The following is an 11,249-nucleotide window of genomic DNA, read 5'->3' as shown; positions in this document are numbered from 1 at the left end:
TTTGGTTTTTGGAATATTTTTCCAGTTCATCAACGAACAGTAGAGGGATTAACAATTTGATGATTAATACTAGTAGTACATTATTGATTTAAGAACCAGAGAAAATGCAGGATTGCAGGGGATTACTCTGCCACTCTCACAAAAATAAAAAAGCACTCTACATTTTTCTTCAGAACAGAAACTGAATCTGGGTTTTTCCAGAATATTGATATTAAGAATGCCTATAATGTTGTTACGCAGATTTAGATACCCTAAACCCCGGAACTGTAATGGCTATCAGCTATGGAAGAAAACAGGGGAAAACAGGGCAGTAGCACTTGTTGGGTAAAAAGACAATGATGAAAAGATTAAAAAAGCTCTTCTCTTTGTACAAAATAAACGAGTAACGCTTACAAACCAAAAAGGTGAGTTTGAGCTTAAGCCAAAATTTCTTTTCTATTTACAGAACTTGAAGTATTACTCTTCTTTACTTCAATTTTGTACTGTGCCGCCCCAGTAAACATGTCATCCTCCCTGGAAAGACTGACAATATCACCTGAATGGAGGTCTTTACTTTGGACAAATTGGAACCAACCGGAAACAATAACCATTTTTTGGACAGCCCCGGATCGTTTTACGCAACTAAAGTTCCATAAGATTCCGACATCATCCTTAACCTGCAACGTTATTCCATGCAACCCTTCGGACCATGGTAAAGCAGATAAGCAGCCATCTGGAAATAAGAATCTTCTGTCAACGTCGATTTTTGTGAGAACTTTGATGAAAAGTTCCATAGCTGAAGATGCTCGGCTGGTCAATTGTACTTACAGGGTAGCGAGAAAAGATTGGAGTTGATGGTCTATAAATATAGAGGGAGAATCCCTTGAAGCTTGAAGCGCCAGCTCGGTCTAACTAACAGATGTAATCGCGTGAGTTGAGACTGGATTTTTTTTTTTTTCTTCTTGATATTTTCAAGCAAATCAAAAAAGTTCTAGCATAATTGAGGGCCCATGGAAAGAAAAATTAATTAAAGATGTGGAGAGTATGCCAAGTTTTATTCTCATCCATCGTCTTTAAATTATTACTCGTCCTTTTCATTGGTCATTCTGTCTTTATCTTTCAACATTTCTTTTGTTACAAAAACACAACTTAAAACAACTTTGTCGCAAGGCAACGCATATTGAACGACAGATTCAATTGCTGTCTCGCGCGACAGTCATTTTTATACCCAAACTCCTCGAGGTTCTTGTTTATGGACTAAATTTTAGGAGAATTGAAGCCAATCCAGCGTGCGAGGGGACTCCTGATTTTAACTGTATCAACAATTATTTGAAAGGTTGTTTTTGCATATGAAACAACGTCAATGTCACTTATCCCAAAAGGAGAAAATGGTACTAATATCGAATATGGATTCGTGTTAACAAATAACAACATTAACAACTATTTTTAAATAAGGAATGTACTAATCCGGTTCGATAATCCCTAAAATTTTTTTTGATGGATAATGATTCTTTTGTACTCAAATGTAGTGATCATTATAAGTTTTTTTACTATAGAAACAATAATTCTTTCATTAGGACACAATTTTGACGGAGTTGTCTTGAAATACTAAAATTATCTCAAGATGTTAATTTGGGAAAGAACTCTTATGTTTCCATCAAAGGTTGTAATAACATAAGAGGAGGTTGAACAGATTGGATGTCTAGTTTTCGTTCCAGCCAATTCAATTGTTTTGTTCAATAACAACCATTAATTATGCTTTAGATGCATTATTTGTTTTAAATATCTATTATATAACAAATAAATATATTTGACTTGCTGTTAATACATTAATAAAACTCTAAAAGGATAAGAATTCAACACATGCAAAATAATTTTTTTTAAGTTCTTAATCTATTTTTATTTTTATTTTTATTTGATTAAAAAATATATTATACACGTAAATTCTTTCAAACTCATAATTTAAAAATATTAATTTTAATAATATTTTAACTGATTCAAAAAAATAATCGATATATTTGTAAAATATTTTGAAATAATAAAAATGGGCAAGAATGATCAAATCCGGTTTAATCGAACTTTGATTGGTTCTTGAAAGGTTGGTTTTTCTGTTTCTTAAACAAAAAGCCGTTAGTTTCTCGTCTAATCGATCCAATTCTGACGACACTTATTCCATCTAATTTTTCATAATATGAAATAAAATACGAGCAACTATGAAATATCAAGCAGGAATACGGGAGAATGAATGTTACATTTTACAATCTTATTAAATCGTTTTTTTTTATTAGTTTGGAGAAGAAATGGTTAATTTTTCTCTTTGAATAAAAAAAATCATGCACAGTTGAATGAAATGATACGGCATAATTTTATATAAAATTCCACATTATTAGTAGAAATTTTCTTATCGATGAAAGTAAAATTTCGGCTTAAAGATCCACTTAGACTTATGGGCCAATTCCCCCAGAAAATTCTAAAGCCCAAAGAAGCTAGAAAAGGGGAGAGTGGCCCAAATAAGATGACCCATCTTTCCTTATTGGGTTCTGTCCGAATTGAAAAATAGAAAGTAATAAGAGAGCGAAATCAGAAGGGCACCTAATTCGACACAAACAAGTAAAAAATGGCCGCCGACGCCGCTGCCACTGCCAGTGCATCTTCTTCGGTGACGGAGGAGGAGCTGACACTGACAATAAAATGGAGCGGTAAAGAGTACACGGTTCAAGTTTGTGGCGATGACTCAGTTGCCGAGTTGAAACGAAGAATCTGCCAACTCACCAACGTTTTACCCAAAAGACAGAAGCTTCTTTACCCCAAAATCGGCAACAAACTCTCTGATGACTCCTTTTTGCTCTCCCAACTTCCCCTCAAATCCTCTGTCAAAATGACCATGATTGGGTACTCTTACTCTCTCTAACCATTTTTTTTTTCATTTTTTTATAATATCAAGTTTGGTTTTTTAGGGTTTCTTATTTTGTTATAAAATTTGGGTACCCAAAATTTCTTTTGTGAAGAGCATTTATGGAAATTTTTAACTGTTTGGAACTGTCTAATTCTCATAATTAATCAAAGCTATCATGTTATTGTGAAATACTAATAACCTTTGAATTTCTGGTGTTTCTGTTGTATGCATTTTGTGTATTAGGGTTGTCTTCCCTTTTTTTTTTTTTGCCATAAAATTCTTTAATTTGTAATATTCTAATTAATGCCGTGTATTTATAGATTCATGGTATTAATAACAAACATTGGTATTTTGGATATCCAGCACTGTCGAAGATGATATAATTGTTGATCCAGTTGAGACTCCCGAGATTATTGATGACTTTGAACTTGGCCAAGATGAAGCTGTTGACATTAAAGATAAAGAGGTTAACAAGCAGAAACTTAAGAGACGCATAGATCAATATAAGGTTAGAATCTCTTCTTGATACATGTATGATTACCATGCAAAGTTTAAGGGAAGCAATGTTATGTGAACCATGTCTAAAAGTTTTGGACATTTCCTCGTCTTTGTTCCAGGGTGTTTTATGTCCTTCAATCTTCAAAATGGTCTTTCTTAGTTGAGTTTTAATGAATTTCACGTCTGGAAAGTAGTTTTTGTGCTTCATTCAAGCTTCTTGTGCTTCTATTTTGTTTTGGCAATAGAAAATGCTGGAGCATCAGTTTATGTAAGAGGGATATGTGAAATTGTTTGATGAAAAGGAATAAATTTGTGGTCTTCAAATGGGTATCCTTCATTATTTGCATTAGGAAAAAGGGTATCATACATTGTTAAGTTTGATTCTGCTGAGAGTTGGGTATAACCTGTTCTTACCAATGGCTTTGACTTCACATGTTTGTCCGTATGTATTTCTCAACACCAAGTGATTCTTGAAATTTTAATTTCCATATTTAGGAGGTCTTTCATTTGATATTTAAAAGCTATACGGGCTAGTTGATATTGTGCCTTTTTTAAAAACTCTCTGGCATAAAAGTTGTTGATGATATTTCTCTTGATGTTTTAAATCTAGATTGAACTGAAAGCTCCATGCCGTAAAGGAAAGAAACTGCTTGTTTTGGATATTGACTATACTTTATTTGATCACCGGTCCACAGCTGAGAATCCACTTCAACTCATGCGGCCTTGTAAGTCTATTGTTTCTCATTTATACTTTATATATTTGGTATGTTTTGATAGGAGCTAATGCTGAAGATGCTTTTTGCAGATCTTCACGAGTTTCTTACAGCTGCTTACGCAGAGTATGATATCATGATTTGGTCTGCGACCAAGTGAGGTTTTTATCATTTTTCTTTAATTGTTTTCCATGACAGAATATGTTTACTGTTACTAAAACATTCTTCAATTTTATAATTTGTACATTCATGTCAGAATTGTCACTAGGCTTAAAAGTTATTATATGTCATGCTTTTATCTAATAGGATTTCTCATCGTCGTCACAACAGATGCTATCTGTTCTTTTGGTTATCTGGGTGTGTGCATGTGCATGCTATAAGTTTTGTGTATATAATATTCCCCATCTTTCTAAAGTTTGTCAATTTCTTTTTCTTCAGCATGAAATGGGTTGAATTGAAGATGGGACAGCTTGGAGTACTTAACAATCCAAACTACAAGATCACAGCCCTCCTAGACCATTTAGCAATGATCACTGTTCAATCAGATTCTCGTAGAATCTTTGATTGCAAACCACTTGGTTTGATTTGGGCTCAGTTTCCTGAAGTATATAATAAAACCAAATTTGCTGTTGCTTTGCTTGTTTCTTTAGATTGTTGTGTGTCATTCAAGTGGATGAGTAACAGCAGGACGACTGACTTGTGTTTTCTTTATTTATTTGCAGTTTTACAATTCAAAGAACACTGTAATGTTTGATGATCTGCGAAGAAATTTTGTGATGAACCCACAGAATGGTTTGACAATTAAGCCATTCAGGAAAGCTCATGCAAACAGAGACACTGACCAAGAGCTTGTAAAGCTCACCCAGTACTTGTTAGCCATTGCAGATCTCGATGACTTGAGTGCCCTTGACCATAGTAATTGGCAGTTATTCACTGAGGACAGTGCCAAAAGACGCAGGCATGCCTGACGTACATTGACACGCAGAGAAATTTCATGTGTTAATAATGTTCACTCTTTTGAGGTATAAATCTCATGTTGTTTATTAATACCTCATCATTTCTTCAAATACTTGCTTTTTCCCCTTCTTGTAGGTATAAATTGCTCTAAGTTGTCGCTTCAAGAGCAAGATTTTTGAATGAAGACACTTTTTATTGTCCCAAACAAAATTGCCATCTTTTTCTGCTTGGTAATTCAATATATTTATATATTCCTAACAAGTATCTGCCTTCTTTTCAGGGATCTCAAATATTGGGCTGTGACACTGTTAAATGCTAGCCTTTGATGCTCCTCCTTCATCAGGGCGTGGCAGCCACTTGAAGTTGAAGCCATGGATGTCATTTTATTTGGCGTTAGTTCTTCTTTTATATATATATAAATACATAATGAAACTGATTCTTAGAGACTATCACTGGTACGAGATATTGAAGTTGCCTTTTGTAACACTTTCATCGTTATTACTCTATGCGACCTTTTGAAGTTTGAAGAAGAGACCTGTTTTCTTAATGAGACCTAGCTTAGCCAACTTTTTTGTCTTGCTTTACGTGCAATTTAAAATTCAGCTGGCAGATATCTTGTTCTCCTTTAGTAATTAAGCTGAGTTGGATCGAAAAAGTATTAAATTTGAATATAGCTTGATTCGAAAACTTAAGCATCAATTTGATTTCAACCGAGTTTTATTTTTCATGTTCAACCTTGGTTCATAACTTACTTGAGCAACTTGAGTTTTACTGGATTAAATTTAGTAAAATGATAAATACGGATGTTAAATGTTATATATTTGTCATTTACTAATATTTATATATTAAAGAATAAAAAGCTTAATCTCAGTGCGATTCTGGCAAAATAAAATCTGAATGAGATTGAGATACATTGGTTTCTCAAGTCAAGTATTGAAGTAGTAGAGTTTGATTTTATTTTATTTGTTGCTTGAGTTGTTTAAGTTTTAGTTTAGTTTAATAATAATAAATGAGTTAAATTCAAATACTCATCAAACCATTTTAATTTCTTCATTAATAACTTAATTTGGTTACATTTATATCTTTTACCTTGAAAATTCTCAATTTTTTTGCTGTAGATGTGGCAAAGGAAGATGCAATGTTGTTTCACCCAACTTGACTAAACAAGGTATAAATTTTCCTTTTTTCTTTTCACCCAAAAAGAAAACCATTATTTTCAAGACTTCTGGTTACCACTTAATACTAGGTTTTTTTTTTTATTATTACTATTTGAATAATAATTTGATAAACATGACAACGAGAATAATGGAAATTACATTATCCTACCATCATGATGATAAATATGTTTTACTATGATTATCACAGCTGGAGATTTATGTTTACGACTGTCACTTCTACATTTGACATTCCAGTTTTTTTTCCTTGTTAAACAAAAAAAAAATAAATTTTTTGAGGAAATTAAGCCAAAAATAATTTGAGATAATTATATATTAATCAAATAATCCGAAAATAAAACTTATCCAAAAAATTTATTATTCAAAATTCAACTCGTATATAATCTCTTTGTATGATAAAAAAAATTAATGATAATTCAACGTTTAAAACATTTTTAAGGACCTCATTAATTTTTCTTAAAGAGAAAAAAACTGATTAAAAGAGCAAGCATGAATAATGCGAGGGGGGGGGGGGTATAAGTATGATATAACACGCGTGAAGCTTTGAATCTAAACGTTGAACAGATCAGAACATAGAAATAGACGCATTCTTTGCACCCAAATCTGGCAAATCCAAGGAAGCACATCTCCAGTCTCCATTGCATTAATTGCAATTTATTTCCTAATTTCTTTTAAAAGGAAAAAAAAAAAAAGGAAAAACAACTCTCATTTGCATAGAGAGAGAGAGATAGGGTTAAACAGACAAACCAATGAAAACACTTCTCTAATCTTTTTCTGTTTCTTTTGCTGCCCACAATTTATGTTCAAGGATTGAAAGAGCACCACCAACAACAAAAATCCATTTTTTTAGTGACAGTTTCAAGGAAAAAATATACTTTTTTTTAGGTTTGGAGGGGTTGTAACGAGGAAAGATTCAATTCCTTTTGGGGTTTTGAGAATGAACCCCTTTTACTTTGTTGTTCAAAGATCAGTATATATGGTCTCGACTTTGATCTTTTTCTTTCTTTTGAGCTCAGTTTCACCTTCATGTAAGTACTCTTTTTTTTTTTTTTCAAAGTCTAACTTTTATAAAAACTGTACATTGAATTTTTATTTTTATTTTGGTTGATTTTTATTAAAATGCAGATGGATATGATCCTTTGGATCCTTATGGCAACATAACTATTAAATGGGATCTTTTGCAATCCAGTCCTGATAGAAATGATGTAAGTTTCTCATTCCCATCAATCTTTTCTACTAATAATTTTTTTAATGGTAGATTATATTTGTCAAATTTTTATTTTTACTTTTGGGTTTTGGATGCCACCATGATTAGTGAGTGACAGTGAACAAAATACTAAGAAATTAAAATCAGAAGAGTGTGTGTGTTTTTTAAGTTTGAAGAACTGTCGTCATCGTATGGTACGGAAGAGTCACAAGTGTAATGCATGTTCACCGCTGTGCTCAGCTCCCCAGCCTGTTTTGATTTGAACAGAAGAGCTGTTTGTTTTGTCTTCGCCTGTGTTTGGGGGGCAGATGGGGTCCACAAACCATTGGCTTGTCTATCCAACTGTTGCCCAACAGATCATCTTCGTTAGGGGTAATATCGTCTTTGTGAAGAGAAGAATCCTGTCAAGGTTAATGTGCTATGTTCTGGTTCGTTAGAACTTAGGGTCGAACTGTGTACGAGTCATGCATAATTTTCTTCCATGGACTTAATCTCGAGTTAGAGTACATACAATATTAAATTTCAATTCGAAGTTTAATTCAAAATTTGATATCGAATTTTATTTTTTTAATTTAAATTTAACTCAAAATAAAAATTAAATTATTTAAATTTATTTAATTAAATTTGATTAACATATAAAATAAATTCAATTCTTATATTAAATAAAAATTTAATTATTTATATTTTATTTTAAATTTAAAATATTTTATTAATTAAAACATATTAAAATATAAAATTAAATAAAATTCACGAATTATTCAAATCGAATATAAAAATATTTCAATTCAATTGAATTGATAAATAAAATTATTTTAATTTCAACTCGAAGTTGAATTTAAATTTGACTCGTTAATAATTAAATTGAATTCAAATTTTATTTAAATCAAATTTAAATAATTTATAAGTATTAATATATTATTTACAATCTTTACTTCAGAGAATTGAGACGAGGGTTGTTTCTAGTATTTGTGCCTAAAAACCAATCATTTTCTTTTTCTCTTTTTTGTATAATGTTGCAGGTGAAGGTATCAATAATTAATTTCCAGCTATATCGCCATATAGAGCGGCCTGGCTGGAGACTGGGTTGGGATTGGACAGGTGATGAGGCAATTTGGAGCATGCAGGGAGCTGAGGCCACAGAGCAAGGAAACTGCTCTAGATTCAGGGGAGGACAACTTCCTCATTGTTGTGAGAAGAAGCCATTGATTGTTGACCTTTTACCTGGAGCCCCATATAACATGCAAACAACTAATTGTTGCAAAGGAGGCGTCCTATCATCCATGATACAAGACCCCACTAAGTATGCTGCTGCTTTTCAGATGAATATTGGAGCTGCCAACAATTCAGACTTCACAATGCCAGAAAATTTCACTCTTGGGATTCCAGGCTATTCCTGTGCGAAACCAGTTCAGGTTGCTCCAAGTAGGTATAGTTCAGATGGAGGCCGTCGTTGGACACAAGCTCTTGGTAAGTTCTTGCCAAATTATACATTTCTTTGCACTAAGCCTTTCCATTGATGGATCATGTAATAGATTCTGGTTTGAGAATAGGTAGTTTCTTTTGCTAAGTGGAATTAGAGCAGGAATCACAATTGTGGTCTTGTTTTTTTTAACCATTACCCGAACTACATTTTCCCATGTGCTCTACCATTGTCAAGATCTTTATTTATTATCCTGTCATGTTGCTCTCAATGTGACAGACTGATACATATTATGCCTTTTTCTTTCTTCTTTCACCATTTTAACCTCATTGAAACAAACTGTATCTTACTAGGGTGACTAGGAGAATGTGGTTTAGTATTTTTAAAATACTTATATGAATACCGATGGAGGCACAACATGCCTATACTAATTCCTTTTGCCTGGATATTGTATTTGCAGGGACATGGAATGTGACATGTATCTACTCCCAATTTCTGGCATCAACTTCTCCAAAGTGCTGTGTATCCTTCTCTGCATTCTATAATAGCTCAATTGTTCCTTGTCCCAAGTGCAGCTGCAGCTGCCAAGGATTACCTGGTGCAACATGTGTAAAGTAAATCCTCCTCCTTTCATCATCTAAGATGTATATAGGGTGCACCTGTAAATGACCTTAATTAATGCTTTCTATACTTCTATTAAACCTTATTTAAGAAATCAATTATATCAAACCAGCCTCCTAAATCAAAACTAGTTTATATTTGGAAGATGTTTATCAGTCCTGATTTAGAGATTACAGTTCTAAATTAGATCCGCAGGACACATTTACCTCGAATATGGAACACATTTCTACTTTTACCGGAACAAATTCCTAGTTAAAATCAATGCTTGAACAGCTTCATAGGTTCCGCCGTTCCTAATTCCACTAAATTAAGGTTATATTTTATGTTCAGGTTTGGTGAAACACCATCGTTATTGCAACAAATAAAAGATCCAAATCAGGAGCCACCATCTTTAGTAAGGTGTACGCAGCATATGTGTCCAATATGGGTCCATTGGCATGTGAAACAAAGTTACAAAGAATATTGGCGGGTGAAGATAACCGTGAATAATCTGAATACCATGAAGAATTATAGTCAGTGGAACTTGGTCGCATTACACCCTAACTTAAAAAGCTTGACACAAGTTTTCAGCTTCAACTATGAGCCACTTTACCAATATGGCTATATCAGTAAGTTGGATTAAAGGTCATTCATTCATCAGCTGATGATTTGCTATTTCTTTTTGGATTGAAAAAACTATTTTATGTATGTGTGCAGATGATACAGGGATGTTTTGGGGGATTCAGTACTACAATGACATGCTGCTACAGGAAGGGGAAAGTGGAAATGTACAAACTGAATTGTTGCTGCGCAAAGATCAAGGGACGTTCACTTTCAGAGAAGGATGGGGTTTCCCAAGAAGAATTATGTTTAATGGTGATGAATGCGTCATGCCCCCTCCTGATCAGTACCCAAGGCTGCCGAACACTGGACATGGTACCAAATTTAGCCTTTCTGTAATATTTTTCTCCTTATTGCTGCTAATAATTATGTGCTGAAAAGTGAAAATCTATTGTAGAAAATCATTTTCCTTGTCCTGTTGAGAGTTGTTATAAACTAAAAGCCAAAATAATTAGAAATCGTCCTACTCGGATTAAATCTCTCTTTTTTTTCTTATTACTTGCCGTGGTCAAAGTTTGAGTCCTAGTTACCCGAGTCAGAATTCTTTGCTTTTCACTCATCTATGTGAATGCCTAAAAGATTGTGATATCTTTTGCCAATAAATAGATAACTAACATCCTTCTCTGGGATTCCTACTCTTAAGGTTGAAATTTTTTAATAATATCAAAACATTTAGCGCAATCTGCTAATGTTTTGTTTCCCTCCACGACAATATATGGAACAGCAATCGATTCCCAGCCATAGCACTCGCAAAACAAGGGGACATTGCAATCCAATGTGCTTTAGGGGAAAAGGGAGGAGTTGGTGAAAGCTTGTATTACGGTGTCTATGAAAATGGCCAATTAGGGATCAGAATTTTACAGCTAGCGTGCCAATTTGCAGATGGCTTTATCGCTGGTTCACGTCCTTATAGCTCAGTAACGTTTGTGAGGTAACCACTTGCCAGCCTGGATGCAGTAGCATCTTTCACACGTACTTCTCTTTCAACTCACATTAACTCGCCAAAAATATTGAGTAATGCGGACAAATAAGGAAATAACACTGGCTGTTCGGGAGCATTAAGATCAAATGAAGAAATTTAAATGAGCTGTTAAGAAATTGCATTTCAGGAAGGTTTTTTTCGACAGCGATGTTAAAATCAGCTCAAGTTCATAAAAATAAATTGCAACTTAATTAAATCTTT

The 11,249-nt window shown here is 33.5% G+C and overlaps 2 protein-coding genes across 2 annotated transcripts; both read left to right on the top strand.

The window, feature by feature from the left end:
• Nucleotides 1-2,554: 2,554 nt before the first annotated feature.
• LOC111308899 (ubiquitin-like domain-containing CTD phosphatase) lies at nt 2,555-5,609 on the top strand. Its single transcript, XM_089746473.1, has 7 exons — nt 2,555-2,871; nt 3,239-3,383; nt 3,984-4,098; nt 4,179-4,242; nt 4,525-4,690; nt 4,809-5,108; nt 5,324-5,609. Exons 1-6 carry the CDS (start codon nt 2,597-2,599, stop codon nt 5,052-5,054), a joined length of 1,011 nt encoding a protein of 336 aa, XP_089602599.1. The 5' UTR covers nt 2,555-2,596; the 3' UTR covers nt 5,055-5,108; nt 5,324-5,609.
• A 1,124-nt stretch (nt 5,610-6,733) lies between these two features.
• COBL6 (COBRA-like protein 6 precursor) lies at nt 6,734-10,564 on the top strand. The gene is made up of 6 exons (XM_022907577.2): nt 6,734-7,246; nt 7,344-7,423; nt 8,445-8,892; nt 9,306-9,459; nt 9,797-10,074; nt 10,163-10,564. Exons 1-6 carry the CDS (start codon nt 7,156-7,158, stop codon nt 10,441-10,443), a joined length of 1,332 nt encoding a protein of 443 aa, XP_022763312.2. The 5' UTR covers nt 6,734-7,155; the 3' UTR covers nt 10,444-10,564.
• The last annotated feature ends 685 nt before the right edge of the window (nt 10,565-11,249 follow it).

The sequence above is a fragment of the Durio zibethinus genome, chromosome 2 (genome assembly GCF_047325235.1).
Source record: "Durio zibethinus cultivar Kanyao isolate XHJ-2024 chromosome 2, ASM4732523v1, whole genome shotgun sequence".
Lineage (NCBI taxonomy): Eukaryota > Viridiplantae > Streptophyta > Magnoliopsida > Malvales > Malvaceae > Durio > Durio zibethinus.
Note: the sequence above shows the minus strand (reverse complement) of the source record. Positions and strands in the feature narration are given on the sequence as shown.